We start from the raw sequence: 17,396 nt of genomic DNA, 5'->3' as shown, positions 1-17,396 counted from the left end.
GGGGCATTTAGTATGAAGAAGGTGGGTTTGATGACACGTAGTGGTGGTAAGGTTTCATAATGCAGACTGTAATTATGTTTGTCAAACGAACGCCAGGTTTCAGGACCTCCTGTGTTCACATAAAGTACGTTTGCGTGCGCTTGATTGGGTTTTCTGGTATAGCGTAACCAACAAAGTCTGTACAGATAATAACGCAATGCTAAAATACCCTTGTACATGTTCAATAAAGCCCCTCTATCAATCAATCAATCATATACAATTGTAGATCACCCTTTGTGCATTTGAAGGTATAAATGTGACAAATCTAATGCCATACAAAGTTAGCTTTGAGTTAGCGGAAGTTAGCATGCACACTGACATCCGCGATTTTGCTCCAGAGACATTATTAGGTTCCAAAAACAGCATTTTCTGTTTTAGAAGTGTTTATTTCTTGCTAGCTTTTACATAATATATGACAAAGAGGATATATTTACACACAAACAAAATGGAGTTTTGCCGCTAGCTACCAGCCTGTGACATCATCAAGCTAACACAGGCAAAATGTCTAAGTCACTTCAGAGGTCTTATTAGGTTTCAAAAACAGTGTTTTCAGTTTTAGAAGTGTTTATTTCTCGCTTTTGTATAATATATGAGAAACACGTCATATAAACACATAAATGAAGCAATTTTAGACAGACCTGCCACTGATGTCGCAGTGCAGCTGGAGGTTGGTCTGTTAGCTTAGCTGGTCCAGACTCAAAGAAAGGGGCGTGTTCAGCCTTCTTTCGTGATACACTGAGCCGCCCATGATCCGCCCCTTTTATCCATTTATGGGTATGACGCGACGTAGCCAAAGTCAGCACTGTTGCTGCTGCCAACATGACAACACCCAGATACAGGCTTCATATCAGCTGTTCCAGGTCTCTATAGAAAACCTATGGAAGATGTCACGCAGGCTTTGACCAGGATATATAGTCTGTGGCTTTTACTTGACGCTGATCTGATCACATTTAAAAAATAAATGTGACTTACACTCCAGTGCGACATAAATAATGCCAGATACAGCGCCTTAACTGAAAGAGTGGCGTCAACTCAGAACATGGTGCCATTTTGGTTCCAACTGCGCTGAATGAACCTTTAATGTTTTCAACATTTTTTTTTTATAATTTAACCACATACAGAAACACATCTAGGTACAGGTGCTATCAAAATAAATATAAAAATAGTTAAGCTATCAAATTGATATAAATTTACAATTTATGATGATTTATTTAATTAATTTAAAGCCTGATTTATGCAGCTGCTGCTCTGTAACTCTGTGTCATGCAGTGACGACAGTTTTAAAGTTCTCCTTCTCTGGATTATGTTTTATTCTGGACTAATTTGACCCTCAACAAGCTTTTCTTTCTACAATCATTAGCTCCAAATCAAAGGTAAGATGAACATTTTCCTCTTTTATTGACTTCTTGCTACAAAGTTGTGGATGATTCTGATTAATTTGTAATCAGCGTGCACTGCAGATACTATTATAATATGATGGCAGACGAAGGACTGAAAGCAGCAAAGTGTCAAATCACAGTTGGCTGTGATTTGACACTTTGCTACTTTCAATGTGCAGCCTGAAAAAAAATAAATGGTCGGATTTTTAATCACGGAAATGACTCCGGTCCCACATGCGAGGGGTTTAATGGAAATACACTGCGATCGGACGGGACATTTTATGCGATGTGAGCGAAAAATCCAATGTACAACATCCGTTATATATGATGTTTATTACATGGAAAACAATGCAAAAACTTTGGGACATTTTTGTCCGGTGACTGTGAATATCCGGTTTATACGATGACAGTTTAGGTGAGTTTTACTGAACATGGGACTGAACATTTAATTTATCCCTCAAAGCTTTGATGATGAAGTCACTTCAATCCCACACAGCTGACTTTATTTTCACAAATTTTTCTTCTGTTTGGATCTGAAGGGAATCTGTACATCTTGAAGCCCTTGATATGTCTATTTGTGCCTCCAAATGTACAACAACCTATCATTTTCACTGAATAAATAAAAAGGACATAATTACAGGATGTGCTACAATATGAAGCCTGACCACTAGATGTCACCAAAACCACCTTTAACATTACCGAATGACCCTTTACGTAAAACTGACATTTGAAGCCATCAGGCTTTCTGACGTTTTCTTTTTTAAAGTGAAAAAACAAAAAACACACACACATACTGTCAAAGAATGTTTGGGGGAAAAACATCTTGAATATCAAGATGAAATTATGTCACCAGAAAGAAAATACACTGAAAATAGATAAATCATAATTACTCACTGTATATCATCAAAATGCCAAACTGACCCAAAAATCAAATTTTCAGTGCCAGAAAAATGGCAGTTTATCTCTGCGCTGTTTGTGGCAGTCACTGTTATGGATTATACAGGTTTAGGGGAGTCTCACCTTTAGTTTGGACTGAAATTCCCTGGATTTTCTTCTGGCTAAGACTTGGATATGACTGGATACCTAGAAAAGAGCAGAAAAGGAAGCAGGGTTGGCGAAAGAGGAGAGTAAACAGGAGATGGGAGGAGTGAGAGGACAGGAAAGAGGACAGAAGGAGAGGAGGAAAAGGAGGGGCCGAGGGGAGGCGAGAGAGGGAAAAACCAAACAGTTAGTTGCCATGGTTATAAAAGGTCTATTCCCACACACACACACACACACACACAATGACTAGATCCATCTGCGGGCATCTTTTGTTTTTTGAAGCGAGTATGACAAAAACCATGGAAACAAGACCTTCACAACATGCAGATTACGAAAACATTCCACAGGTACATAAAAAACAAAACATAAAGTACATTTCATAACCTTTGGAAATAAATGACTTTATATTTCTGAAGTATTTCTGCAAGAATTAATTTTCAAGCAGGACTCCAAATACTTGTGCAGATGGGGAATAATCCAAATGCAATACACACCTCTGTCCAGGAGGGGGTGGTAAAAAAAAAGGTTTTTGCAAACATGAGACTCCATAATGCATCAAATGCTGTGAATACCAAATATTTTCTGCTCCTCAGAAGTAAAACTACTCTACGGGTTGTTAGCCATAGCCAGTACGCTAGCGGCTGTAGCTTGACTGCCTCTGTGTGGCTTTGAATGTTGCTGTATGCAATGCATGATGGTCAATGTACAATCTTGAACTATCTTCAACAAACACTCTGTTAAAGAAGAAAACTTGTTTCAACTTTAAACAGTTTGAGATGCCTTAAAATTTCAAGTTGACTGTACTTGAAAAGGTGAGTTGAACTTATACCCCCATCACACATAGCCGGAATCACGCAGAGTGGTGTCAGACTTATGAATTGGCGCACATCTGAAAAGTGTGGGATTTCAGTTCCAAAACGTTCTGACAGCCATCTGCGGAAGTTGACACAGTTGGTCAAAATCGGCCGGCGGCCCCAGGTGTGATGCACATGTTCAAAACTCTCCGGGCGCCGTCGAGATGGGACACCTATCCGACAGTGATCCATGTGTAATCTGATGACCATCTGACTGCACTTTACATATTCTGATGGCATCAAAACAGCATCTGAAATGATCTGATCGTGGCTGATTGAGATCGATCGGTCACAGCAAAGCCTGTCGACATGCTGTGCCACGTTTGTCCACCTCCACTCGACCCCGGCCAGGGAGGGCAAAGGAAATGTTCTTATGTAATAACATGTATGTGGCACTGTGCGTGCCTCAGAGGCTTGGCGCAGCGCCCAGCAACGCAGCTGAACGGGATGTCACAGCTATAACACACGTATTATTACACATACACCTCCTAAATCTGTAGCAGGTGTGATGTGGAAATGTTTGCCCAGCACATGACGACATAAATAAACATGTAACTCACCTCTGGTACGTCGCGCACCACAGCGCAGCGCAGACAGCTGGTCAAGTCCCTTTCACCCGGCTGCGCTGTGTGATGGCAATGTCGATCAAATGACAAATTCATAATCCACCTCTGGTATAAATAAATCCCATATGAAGCACCGTCCCACAACAATAATCCAACTACAGTTGTGTTAAGATGCATATCAAGTGAAACGGCAACAAAAAAGAGTTGGACAAAAAAAAAAAAAAAGCAGAGAAAGTCCACTGGCTGCATCTGAAAGTTGCACACATGTAGGAAGTTGGTGCACTGCCAGCACAGTTCAACAGCAGTTATGGAGTCCAGCCGGACAAATAAAATCTAGCAATGCAAGTATATACTGATCAAACACCTAAAGGGATTTTTCACCGGACTAACAGCAGGCGATCACTGACAGCTGTCAGCCTGTTTGTGTGCTCTCTGGATGGACAGCTCCTGTGCGTGGGGCGCACGTGCACTCGCGGAGTGGCTGGCACAGCGTTTATGAACACATATAGACACAGCTGAGCGAACATTTCGGCCACACACTCACACACTGCTTTGATCACCTGTTGTACACACACAGAACACGCGCCTCATTCACTCATTGTGAACACACGCGCGCACACTCTATCATGCGAGACACACACTGATGAGAGGTCAATTTAGTGCTGGGAATGTGAGGACGAGCGGAGATTTGATTGCATGGGTGAGTGGGTGAGTAGGTGAGTGAGTGATTGAGTGAGTGAGTGACAGCTCCGATGTTGGTGCCGTCTGACATCAGTCTGTGTCATCTGACTGTTGTCTGAAATATGTTTGGGCTGCATCCTGCAGGTGTGCACGAGGCAGTTCGGATGCATTCAAACCACGGATGACCACGCCTCTTTTCCTCCCGAATGCGTCGGATTATGGCAATATTTGCCATGTCAGAATGGCTCCTCCACATTCTTGCTATGTGTGATGGGGGCTTTAGTTTTATACACTGAAAAAAGAATAAACTTAATTGAATCATTTCAATTGGTAACACCTAAATGAATTAAGTTCTTTGAAATTAAGTTAATAAGTTAGACTAACACGTGTTAGTATAATTTGACAAAACTCAATTAAGTTGGTTCAAGTAGTTTCTTTTTTCAGTGTAATTATTCATACAGTTTTGCATCTTTTCACATTTGCATCTTTTCTTGTCATATTCATAAATTATTGCTCTATAGAGCCGTGCTGGACACCACATTGTTAATTTTTTTTTTTTTAATTATTAAGCTTCAGGTGCCTTAAAATTTCAAGTTGACTAAACTTGAAAAGATGAGATGAAGTTAGTTTTATCATGATTCATACAGTTTTATGTCTTTCCTTGTCGTGGTCATAAATTATTGATCTATAGAGCTGTGTTGAACACCACATTGTCCACAAAGATTTTTTTGTTTTAAATTTAAAAACTTTCAGGTGCCTCAAAATTTCAAGTTGACTGACCTTGAAAAGATTAGCTGAAGTTAGTTTTATACACTATCTCGTCTTTTCACGTGATAGTCATAAATTATTGCTCTGCAGAGCCATGCTGAACACCACATTATCTGCCCCCCCCCCCCCCCCAAAAAAATTGTTTTAAATTTAAAAACTTTCAAGTGCCTTAAAATTTCACGTTGACTGAAATTAAAAAGATAAGAGCTCTTGGTGAAATTCTGTTATACCTGCATGAATGGTAAATCAAATCAAATCAATTTTATTTATATAGCGCCAAATCACAACAAACAGTTGCCCCAAGGCGCTTTATATTGTAAGGCAAGGCCATACAATAATTACGAAAAAACCCCAACTGTCAAAACGACCCCCTGTGAGCAAGCACTTGGCGACAGTAGGAAGGAAGAACTCCCTTTTAACAGGAAGAAACCTCCAGCAGAACCAGGCTCAGGGAGGGGCAGTCTTCTGCTGGGACTGGTTGGGGCTGAGGGAGAGAACCAGGAAAAAGACATGCTGTGGAGGGGAGCTGGTTCCACAGGAGAGGAGCCTGAAAGCTGAAGGCTCTGCCTCCCATTCTACTCTTACAAACCCTAGGAACTACAAGTAAGCCTGCAGTCTGAGAGCGAAGCGCTCTATTGGGGTGATATGGTACTATGAGGTCCCTTAAATAAGATGGGACCTGATTATTCAAAACCTTATAAGTAAGAAGAAGAATTTTAAATTCTATTCTAGAATTAACAGGAAGCCAATGAAGAGAGGCCAATATGGGTGAGATATGCTCTCTCCTTCTAGTCCCTGTCAGTACTCTAGCTGCAGCATTTTGAATTAACTCATTTAAACTAACATATTCATCCTGCTGTAACCAGGTTTCTGTAAGGCAGAATAAATCAATATGTTGATCAATTATTATATCATTTACTAACAAGGACTTAGAAGAGAGAGACCTAATGTTTAATACACCACATTTAACTGTTTTAGTCTGTGGTGCAGTTGAAGGTGCTATATTATTTTTTCTTTGTGAATTTTTATGCTTAAATAGATTTTTGCTGGTTACTGGTGGTCTGGGAGCAGGCACCGGCTCTACGGGGATGAGGTAATGAGGGGATGGCAGGGGGAGAGAAGCTGCAGAGAGGTGTGTAAGACTACAACTGTCTAAATGTCCAGCAGGTGGAGATATTACTCCATTTTAAAAACTTTGAGTATAGGTTGCTGTGAGACACGATGACGACCAGCTTTTTGCCGATATTGGTAGATGAGTTGAAGTCTGTTTGCTGCAGGGACGCTGCGAGTCAGTCAGAGATGGAGGTGGTGAGAGAGTCTACGCTACATAATGATGACATAAGTGGCGTAACATTCATTATCTTGTCATTTGTGTAGCCGGCAATATTTTGCACCAGTTTTACAATATTTTATGCAACAACTACTGACAGCAAACTTAAACACCTTCTTGCTGTTTGTCAAAACAGGATCGTACCATGCTCATTTACAGCGCTACGGTAAGCAGGTTCAATCTTCATCTGATGTCAATTTATTTTTTACTGAGTTACAAAAGTTACCATATCATCAGCAGCCTTAAAACCAACAAACTGCAGATTTTATTTTGTGTTCAGATTCAGAATTTGAGTGACTGTGTGTTCAAGACTCACCCCAACGGTAACTGTGCTTTTTACATCACAAATATAAAAATAAGGGCAGCACGGTGGCTTAGTGGTTAGCACTGTTTTATACAATCCCCACAGCGAGAAGGTCCTGGGTTCAATTCCCGTGGCCTTTCCGTGTGGAGTTTGCATGTTCTCCCCGTGTTTGCGTGGGTTTCCTCCGGGTGCTCCGGTTTCCTCCCACATCCAAAGACAAGCGGGTTAGGTGGATTGGAATCTTTAAATTGTCCGTAGGTGTGTGTGTTGGTGTGTCTGTGTTTGTTTGTCTGTTTGTGGGTCTGCGACAGATTGGCGTCCTGTCCTGGGTGTACCCCGCCTCACCCCCTATGACTGCTGGAATAGGCTCCAGCCCCCCGCGACCCTTAATTGGACTAAGCGGTAGAAGATGAATGAATGAATAAAAAAATGAGACAACCAGAGCCACCAAACACACACACATCTCACAGTGCAATGACCTTTAACTTTCACGTTTTGTTACCGAGTTTCTGTTTTGGATTTTGCTTCAGATGGAGGCGTCAAAGTTACAACAACAAAAGTTGAAATCGTTACAATCAGAAACTTTTGGGGTTTTTTGTTGTTGTTTTTTTATACTGACAGGAACAGTTTTATCTGCCAACAGCAGCGGCTTAGGAAAACAAATTCTTCATTTTACTCAACCTTCATCACAAAAAGGCGATTGTTTCGTATCTTGTTTTTCATTTCGCCTGCCCAAAGCTGACACATATGAAGCCTTATAAGCCGTATGGAAACATGATCTTCCAATGGTCACCTTTGACCTCTTGATCAACCAAAGTCAGCCTGTGTGACAACTGGTGTGTTCCCAGTTTCACTCGTGGGACTGTTGACCTTTTTAACCACAAAATGACCTTTCTACCCCAAATGCAGTGCATCACTGGACCCCATCTGATACAAACCCTATAACAAGTGTGCTGCTGATCTATTCAGCTGTTTTCACTTTAGTTCGTGGAGGAATGCTGTACAGCAGTAAGGTTTCTTTTCATGCACAGTGCATTTTGTGAGGAAGAAAATAATCAAAAGCAGGCCTGTAGCTGCAGGGCTTTTTCATGTTTGCCCATTGTTATGCAAATTACTCAACCTGACCATAAAAATCCGACTCAAAATGTTAGCAGCAAACACTGGAATGAGTAGTTATAAATACAAACAAAGTGATTTTCTGAAAACTAGGGGGTTTTGGTGATGTTTTTCAACATGTTACATCAAGACAGTCAATAACAGAACAAAGGTAACTTTAACCCTCAGAGTCCTAATGATGCTCTCCTGGTCAACTTTTTTATCATATTTCCATTAAGAGATTATATCTTTACACAGTGTTCTAGACAAATGTCTCACATTTAGAAAGCCAAGATTGTGCTGAACATTTTGATATGCAACACCACTTCCCCTTTATCATTGGTGGAAAAATACATCACGTAAAACCAATCAAAACCACCAATTCCACGTGGAGTGATCAACGACCCCTCATGGGCTTTTTTGGGTGAGGAAAAAAAATAAAAGCCACCAAAGACAAAGTATCAGGTCATTACAATGTCCAGTATGTCCAACACAAGTCAGAGAAGTCTTGTTTTGGACAAGAATTGTTTTTCTGAGTGGCACAAATATAATTTGTGTGGCATTTTATTGCATGTAAACAGTTGTACAAAAAATGCCTGAAGCATTTCCTGCATTTTAATGTAAATAGTTGTATATAACGTTTTTGTTTGCTATATTTGAACAAATCTTTTGGAAATTTACAATTTATATTTGTATTCTAAGTTATAAAAATGTTTTTTTTAAACATATTTCTGATTTTCACAGTAAAAAAAATAAATAAAAAAAATAACTTCTATTCAGATTTTATGTTTCTGTGTGAATTTAGGTTCATTGTATTAATAAAATATGTCAGAATGAAAGAAAAGCTGTAAAGTCACACAAGTGAGGTTGTGTTGAACAAAATGATACCAAACGGCAAAGTAAACCATTTTTTAAGGTAAATTATGAAGGTAAAACCAAAAGTAGTCAAACACACTCAATTATACTGTGGACTCCAGAGGGTTAAAAGGTTTCCGAAGGAACACGGCTGTTCTGAATTTTTGCTGTGTGCAGTAATCAGAGTGGAAAAGACAAGTTAAGTATAATTAAGAAGTTATAAGGAGTTACGCTGGACTCAAGATCGCTGACATCCAAAAATCTGACAGTGACTTCTTTTTGAAATCTGTTTTTTTTCCCAAGTAATGGTCTTTCAACACTTAAATTTGCAGTTTACATAAAACACTCTGTACACAGTGTGAGTTTTGTTCATACCTGTTTCCTCGTCCGTGTCTTGCCTGTTCGTAACTTGATGTATCTTGCAATTAGTTCATTTCGACCTACAGCAAAAAGAAATAGAAGACCCTGTTGAAAGCTTTTATCTCCACATGCGTGCATGCAAATAGTCTCCGCTTTTACCTACTACCTATTAGTGAAAAGCATTCAAACCCCATGTAAGGACTGTGCGGCCATTTTGATTCACTCGGTAGGCTAGAAATAAAGTTACAAAAATTGTTTCTTTGGGAAGTTTTTTTTTTTTTGCCTCCTACCTCTTAAACAGCAAGTTACTTTCCCAGCCAAAACTGGTACCCTTTTCCAGCTGGGTGAACTGGATCCAGGATAGCTTCAGCAGGAACTGAACCCCAGTCTTCTGAGAGGCATTCCAACTCATTTAACACTGAGCTGCCTCATCTGCAACGCCAGCAGATAACATTGTTGTCCCAATGGTGGAAAACAGTTAGTTATTTTGGCTACTAATATGTAGACCTGGGTTTGATTCCCAGTCATACAACTGGTTTGGGTCCTTGGACCAAACATGCCAGTCCATTGTAGGCTACTTCCCTAACCTAGTAACCTACTGGCATCCTGTACAGGGGTAGTTATAAATGCTTGTCCACTTCACATTACTGAACCGGGGGATAGGCACCGGCACCAACAAGCCTCAGAGTGGCCTGTATGGGATTAAATCTGTAGCCAGGTTCAGATAAGTACCTTTAACCCTCATCCTACCAGGCTATTATCATGTGCCTTTAACCTGTCTCCCATAGCCAATTGTTGATACCTGGTTGTTGGGGGGGGAGCAGATACTCAATTGGGGACTGAAATCAGGTGTAACTGGTGGGAAAAGTAGGGTTGTAGTACAATGACATTGGTATAAATTGTCATCCAACAGAAGTGAATAAATGGATTTAATTGCTGTCAATCAGGGATAATTTTGGGTAAACGTAGGTGAAAGTGGGCAGTAATCATATATTGCAGTATGCAATAATCAAGACTTCCTGTTCTTTGAGCAGAAGCCTCCTCCTGATTAGGGTGGTTCTTATTTTGCAAAGTTTTGAAATGTAATAGCCTAACCCCTTGAATAGGTTCCAATTGATGAAAAAACATGCTGTGTAAAATTTTGTTTGTATAAATTAATTTTTAAAGGTAGCTCAAAAGCATTGAAATTTTGCTATTTTCTGCAATATAATGCTATACAAACTAAAGGTTCCCAAACCCATCCTAAACAACACACTAAAAGTCCTGATGAATCCTCCTGGCGCTCACTTAGAACTTCAAGACGGCCACCACAGGTGATTTTCAAGCTTTAGTTAGTATAACGTTATATAACATGAAAATAACAAAAGTTCAATGCTTTTCGGCTACCTCTAAAAATTAATTTATACAAACAAAATATTACACAGCATGTTTTCTCATCAATTAGGAACCTATTCAAGGGGTCAGAGTATTAAATTTCAAAACTTTGAAAACTAGAAGCACTCAGAGAGTGCAAACCTCCGCCAAGGCCATGGGGTCACTGACGCCATAACATCTACACGCCGTGGAATCATTGAACCTAAAAAAGTCTAACAATGATGTTTGCTCAGTAGTAAAAAAAAAAAAGTTTCATCTGCTGTGACTGGATAGCATGTATCCTTAGCACTTGGCATCACAGTTTATTGCAACTTGCACCTTTCCCAGAAGCTACTGTCATCTGAGCACCGATATTGATATTGATATTGCATGTGCTTATAGACAAAAACAAATAAGAGACAAAATTCAATTTATTATTCAACTAAACTGCAAATATATGAGTTTTTTAACATTTATGAAACACTTCTCTAAACAAGGCCATAGGGTCACTGACCCTAAAGAGATTCCCTCCTTGGCACAGTGATCTATTTCTTTTTGTCTCTTTCTCTAAAATTGTATATAATAATCATTAGATATATAAACAAAAATAAATTTAAGAAATATTACAATCTGAAAACAAATGCACCCGAACGTGATGACAGCTGCAACTGCTTAATGCTAACTTTTAACATTGAAAATGCCATAGACATGCTAACGCGTTAGCATCGGGATCCGGATCGTGGTCCGGATCACCACTAAAATTTAATCACTTGTTCCTCTTGTCATTTCCAACCACTCCACAAAATTTCATCAAAATCCGTTCAAAACTTTTTGAGTTATCCTGCTGACAGACAGACAAACAAACGCGACCGAAAACATAACCTCCTTGGCGGAGGTATTAAGGACCACCCTACCCTGATCCTCCTCTGCAACACAAAACCCATGAACAGCATCTCGCTCTCTTCAACAGAAGACGTTTTGGAGAAAGAGGAAGTAGTGTCTTGCACACAGGTTGGTGCATATGCAAAATAAATAAATAAATCTTATACTTGGAATTGTAGGTAATCTGGTGTAATCCTCAATAATCTGTTACAATCCTATGTAACTGGGCATTAAACAGTAGGTATTAGTGAGAACTGTGATTACAAATGAATTTAGACTTAAAAAAAAAAAATCAAGACAGACTTCAATTTTGAAATCGGGATGGAAATCAAGGCCAGATTTCCACTGTTACGTTTTAAATTTACAGTGTTTTGACAAACTGTTGCGGAAACATGTTCATGTCCAACGTTTACTTTCAGGACGTCCTCTTTCAAAAGACACTCCCACGTATCACACCTGTCCTCCCACCTTTCTGCACGGTGCGCCGTTCGCTGGTATGCAACAGCACACAGATGGATTTCACCGCCTGCAGTTTGCACCAGAGCAGTGTGCGCTTGTCGCTGCACTGCCGCAAAAACAATAACCTGAGTCGCTTCTGACACAGAAGCACATGGGGCCTGACAAACAACTTAGGGCCTGATTTAGTGCCGCTAACCCGGCCACAACGTGACGTCCAGTTTCACAGAGTAGTGCTGTAATCACCAATACCCCTGTTGAACCCTTCGCGTGCACACACACACACACGCCATGATCCTAAATACACATGACCCAACAATACAGGCATTCATGCAGACCGGCCATCCCCTGATTAAAGGAACCAGCAGGCCAGCTGTACCCATGCCTATGTCTGTGCACGTGCATGCACGCACACACAGACACCCACATTTACAATGCTGAATAATTCAACCTATTCAATCGGGAGCACAGCACACTCAGCATGACCAGGCCAGTATAGATTAGCAAGAGAGAGGGGAAAAAAAAGAAGCATTAAAAACACGCTGAGCTGCATCCAGAAAAGCAGCGACGGAGACGTTTGTTTTTTAAGCATTTCACAGAGCGGTGACCGCTAAAGTACCATACAGCTGCTCCTCCCCCCCAAATAAAATATAAATCCTGGTTGGGATTCGTGCTGCAACAACTAATTGACTACTAATCAAAGAATTCAGTTTTATCGATATCTAAAGTCTTAGTGGACTTCACCGTCAATAATAACAAATGGAAAAATAACATCGGATAGTTGGACAAAAATTGACTGTGGACAACAGCTGCTGTAAGGAACCAGAAGGGCCCTCAGCAAAGGGCATCCCTTCACCATTGTGGATCATGTTCAGACACGGGGCACCTGCTCTGTGCAGCGGTTTGATTCCAGATGTGTGCTTCACACTACCCATCTGCTCTATCCAGAGGGTGTTGTAGACTCTCATCCGCTTCACTCTATGGTATCCTGGGATAGACATCGGTCCAAGACTGTATGAGACTTCTTCATACATATTTGGATATTAACAGATGGTCAGGGTCTAGATGTCGAGTACTCTTTTATTTGGCATCTTGGGATTGTGTAGTTCAGTGGAACAGCAGTAGGTCAATTAATTTGTAGACTTGGGTCTGATTCCTGTCTGTGGCCTTGAAGGAGATACTTAATCTGCTCCATCCCAATCCATCCTGCAGTAAATGGGTTCCAGCCTTGGCTGGGGAAGTAACCACCTCAGGCCTGTATAGGACCTACTCCTTCTTCATGTCTATTTGGATATTGACAGATGCTCAGGATCTACATCGTGAGTACCCTAATATTTGACATTTTGGGAGTATAGGTAGATCAGTGGAATAGCAGTTGGACAAACAATATGTAGATCTGAGTTTGATCCTTGGATGAGCCAATTTATCTGCTTTATCTCTGTCCACCCAGTTCCAAATGGGTACCAACCTCAGCTGGTGAAGTTATCTGTGTTGGACTGGTGTCCCTTCCAGGGGAGTTTGTAGAACCTCATGTACTTCACAATACACTATCTCAAGATAAGCACCAGCAATAGCAGCACTCAAGGCCTGTCCTGCTCACCACAAGGAGGCGTAACAGCCTGTTTAATGGGTTGTTTCTTTGATAGTGTACACATCAGAAAAGTAGTGAAAAGATCTTGTCACCGGTTTTGTTTTGTTTTTTGGTAGATGGTCTTGGTGATGAACCAGATTTTTCATGTTCACTTTTAGCAATCATGAAACACTTTTGTCCACAGTATTTTCCAATGTTGTGGTGTTTAAAATTAAAAACTTAATTGAGAGACATTGAAAACAGCCTTCAGTTGCAACTTAGTTTGGTTTGGCCAATGAACCGCTGCCACTTTCTGTGGCGACCAAGTGGAAAACCAAAGTCGGGCCAGCTGGCCAACTCGTGGTCAAGATCAGCACAAAGCCAAATCTCTACACACACAACCCAAATGGCTCGCAACAATAGACCAAACTCACCAGCAGATGGTGTGTGTATGTGTGTGTGTGTGTGTGTGTGTGTGTCTGACCAATCGCACTCTCTCCGAGATAGAGAGCTTAGACTGATAAAATCTACAGCTCCCCATGCAGGTGTTTTCCTTCTAGCGGTCAAAAGCTGCGACTGACGACAACACACACACACACACACACACACACACACACACACACACACACACAGAGTTCTGGCTGCGGAGGCTGACATCTGACTCCAGAGGGGCCAGCTGGTCTTTCTAGGAGGCTTAACGGTGAATTATCATCCTTCACTAACCCTGCGGCACACATCCCTCTCCCCTCCCTCACTCTGTCCATCCATCCTGTTTTTCCCCTCCTCTCTCCCTCTCTTGCTGAATGGGTTTCCCTTACTCTCCCTCCCTCTTCCTATCTTTCTTTCTTTCTGTACTTGCCCAGTGAAAGACTTCAAGGCCAAAGTCAGATGGTCATTAACCATGACAAACAGAAGCACCCCCACACACACACAGTCTCCAGGCTGTAACCACAGTGTGTGAAAGTAGTTATTAACCGACAAGACTGGACTGGAAAAAAAAAGGGAACCACTGAAGTGGTCGTTCTTGAACTCTTGTTTGGCTGCAGCAGCAACACGACAACTTGCCCATTTACAGGAAACAACAACCATCTGACACAGAATCCTCCAAATTCAGGAGACCAGATACAAACCAGAGATCTGTGAGCAACCTCACAAAAAGCAGGTGCAGCTGCTTTAATGTGCAACAAAGAGGAGGAAAGAAAGCGCAGAATATTCATGTGGAAGAAGCTCAGAAAACTTATTTGCAATGATGACTCGATTATCAAAATGGGTGGGAGTTAATTTAATAATCGATTAATTATTGCAGCTCTATAAGACAAAACACAACCAAACGATTGATGCAGTCCTCGTAAATATTGCATTCGTTTGCATACAGTCTGCTTGTGCAATGATAATAATGATAATAATAATGATAATAATGATAACAATAATAATACAACCCAAATCAGGAAAAGGTTGGGGTAAATAAATGCAGTGACTCTTACATTAACAGATTTCTATTTAATTACAAACAGTATGACTGCAATATATTTCATGTTTTGCATTTTCAACTTCATTTCATTCATATAATAAAAAGGGGGCGTGGCCTCTGTGTGTTTGTGTATCCGGAGCATCAGTTGAAATCCAGAAAGATCTGACTTTTGTCTTTTGGCATCCTTATGTATTTTGTCAGGAGAATTCAAGCTGTGAAAACAACAAGGTGATTGGACCAATAGTTCTTGAGAAATCAGTAATTCTTGGAATCAACAAGCCTGTTTATGTTGCACTTGTACAATAAGAGTCTGTATTTCAAGATAAAAGCCCGCAAGGTTGCTGCAGACTTGACAGAATTCATCAGTCTGTCCATCCTCTAACATTCCAGACAGCAGATTCAAATCTGGTCTTTTTCTTTATCCATGTGACCCCAAACCCAGAATTAACATGTTCACACTCTGGACAAAATCAAATCAAATCAATATTATTTATATAGCGCCAAATCACAACAAACAGTTGCCCCAAGGCGCTTTATATTGTAAGGCAAAAGCCATACAATAATTACAGAAAAACCCCAACGGTCAAAACGACCCCCTGTGAGCAAGCACTTGGCGACAGTGGGAAGGAAAAACTCCCTTTTAACAGGAAGAAACCTCCAGCAGAACCAGGCTCAGGGAGGGGCAGTCTCCCAGCAGCAGAATTATGTCTCCACAGTGTCTCATAGAGGCCAAAAAAAAAAAGGGGGGGGGGTGGATTTGATGTAACGTGAACACTGTCACAGTGAAAATATAAAACTACAGTTATTTGTAATTTCTTTTCATGGGATATTGTACTGATTAAGCAGCTTCAGAAAAGTTTATTGATGACAAAAACTCATTTTAGAAAATTGAACATAACTAAAACAGATTAAACTCAGTACTTAAAAAATGTAGCACAACTGTAAACAGATTTTCCCCAAAAGTCAGCTGTGCTCCCTATATAGTACAAACGACCACATCTAGAACCTGTGGTTCCTCGCGGGTCACCGTCCTACTTTAAAATACATCCATTCCTGCATTACAGCCTGGCAGCACATTCTAAAAAAAAGGTTGGGAAAGGTCAATTTAGGAATAGTAATGAGGTTAAAGAAAGGTGATGTCAACAGGTGACTGCAATCGTGCTTTATAAATAAAGTTGGCATGGTAAACAATTCAAGGAAACTAGGGGAATTCCAGTGTATAAAGAGCAAGGGCCTTAAACTAAACCCCCGTGATCACCGATCCCTCAGATGGTATTGCAACAAGATCTGTCTTTCATCAATAGCTGATATAACCACATGGACAAGGGATTACTTTGGGAATCTTTGTGTAGTCAGGGGGATATAGCGTTACATTCACAAATGCCACTTAAAGCTTTACTGTGGAAAAATTAAGCCTTATGTTAACCTTGTACAGAAAAAGCATCAGATTCTCTGGCTTTGGATGTATCTGGGTTGGACCATCACACAGTGGAAATGTGTATTGTGGTCAGATAAATCGGCATTCCAGATCTTTTGTGTAAGAAATGGACACTGTGTGCTCTGGACCAAAGGCAAAAAATACCATTCCGACTATTATCCACAAGCCAGGGTCTGTCATGGTATGTGGGCAGCATTAATGCAGAAAAGCACACTGAGATTTTAGAGCGACATATGCTGCCTTAAACACAACATCTTTTCCCAGTACGTGCATGAATTTTTCAACAAGACCATGCAAAACCTCATTCTGCACACATTACAAAAGCACGGCTGTGAAAGAAGAGGGTACGGATACTGGACTGGACTGCCTGCAGTCATGACCTGTCTTCAACAGAGATTGTGTGGAGAATTTTGAAATAAAAAAATGCAACAGTGATGTCCCCATACTGTTGCACACCTTAAGATGTGTTTCAAGGAAGAATGGGACAAAACAGCTGAAAGGCTTCATTGCCTGGTATCTTCAACACCAGAAAGTCTTCTAAGTGTTATGAAAAGAAATGGCAACATTACAAAGTGCTAAATTCTTTACCATCCCAACCTTTTATGGAATGTGTTGCAGGGCTGAAATGCAGGAATGAAATTCACACCGCAGTGTTTTATAACATAAGTACAAAGTGCTACACAGCATAAAATCAATTAATGATAAATAAGCAAATATTAAATCATAATTACAATCATATATGATGCATAGATAAAATCATGTGCCCTCAATGAATATGGGCAGCTGAGAACATATGATTATTTTATTAAAGAGCTCAAAAGGACTTGAGCGCCTCATCTCAGCGGGTAAACCCTTCCATATTCTGTCGTGTTTGTACAGTACAAATTAATGCGTGCAGAAAATTGTAGCCAGGTGTCACAAAGCACCTGCAGAAATACGGTGTACACTCTTGGT

At 40.6% G+C, this 17,396-nt stretch overlaps 1 protein-coding gene and 1 long non-coding RNA gene across 2 annotated transcripts in view; one reads left to right on the top strand and one right to left on the bottom strand.

Annotated features, from left to right (window-relative positions):
• Positions 1 to 17,396, bottom strand: part of tead1a (TEA domain family member 1a) — a 116,730-nt gene that overhangs the window by 18,572 nt on the left and 80,762 nt on the right. The window contains exons 3-4 of the mRNA XM_034177208.1: positions 9,288 to 9,352; positions 2,439 to 2,501 (exon numbers count right to left, since the gene is read on the bottom strand). Coding sequence (XP_034033099.1) covers positions 2,439 to 2,501; positions 9,288 to 9,352 — 128 coding nt within the window. The remainder of the gene's footprint in view (positions 1 to 2,438; positions 2,502 to 9,287; positions 9,353 to 17,396) is intronic.
• On the top strand, positions 546 to 17,237 carry LOC117516272. Its single transcript, XR_004562350.1, has 3 exons — positions 546 to 619; positions 3,370 to 3,378; positions 17,226 to 17,237. It is a non-coding gene; the product is annotated as an uncharacterized LOC117516272 (long non-coding RNA).

Source organism: Thalassophryne amazonica, chromosome 8, assembly GCF_902500255.1.
Source record: "Thalassophryne amazonica chromosome 8, fThaAma1.1, whole genome shotgun sequence".
NCBI lineage: Eukaryota > Metazoa > Chordata > Actinopteri > Batrachoidiformes > Batrachoididae > Thalassophryne > Thalassophryne amazonica.
The sequence above is the reverse complement of the archived record's forward strand: the minus strand, read 5'-3'. Positions and strand labels throughout refer to the sequence as shown.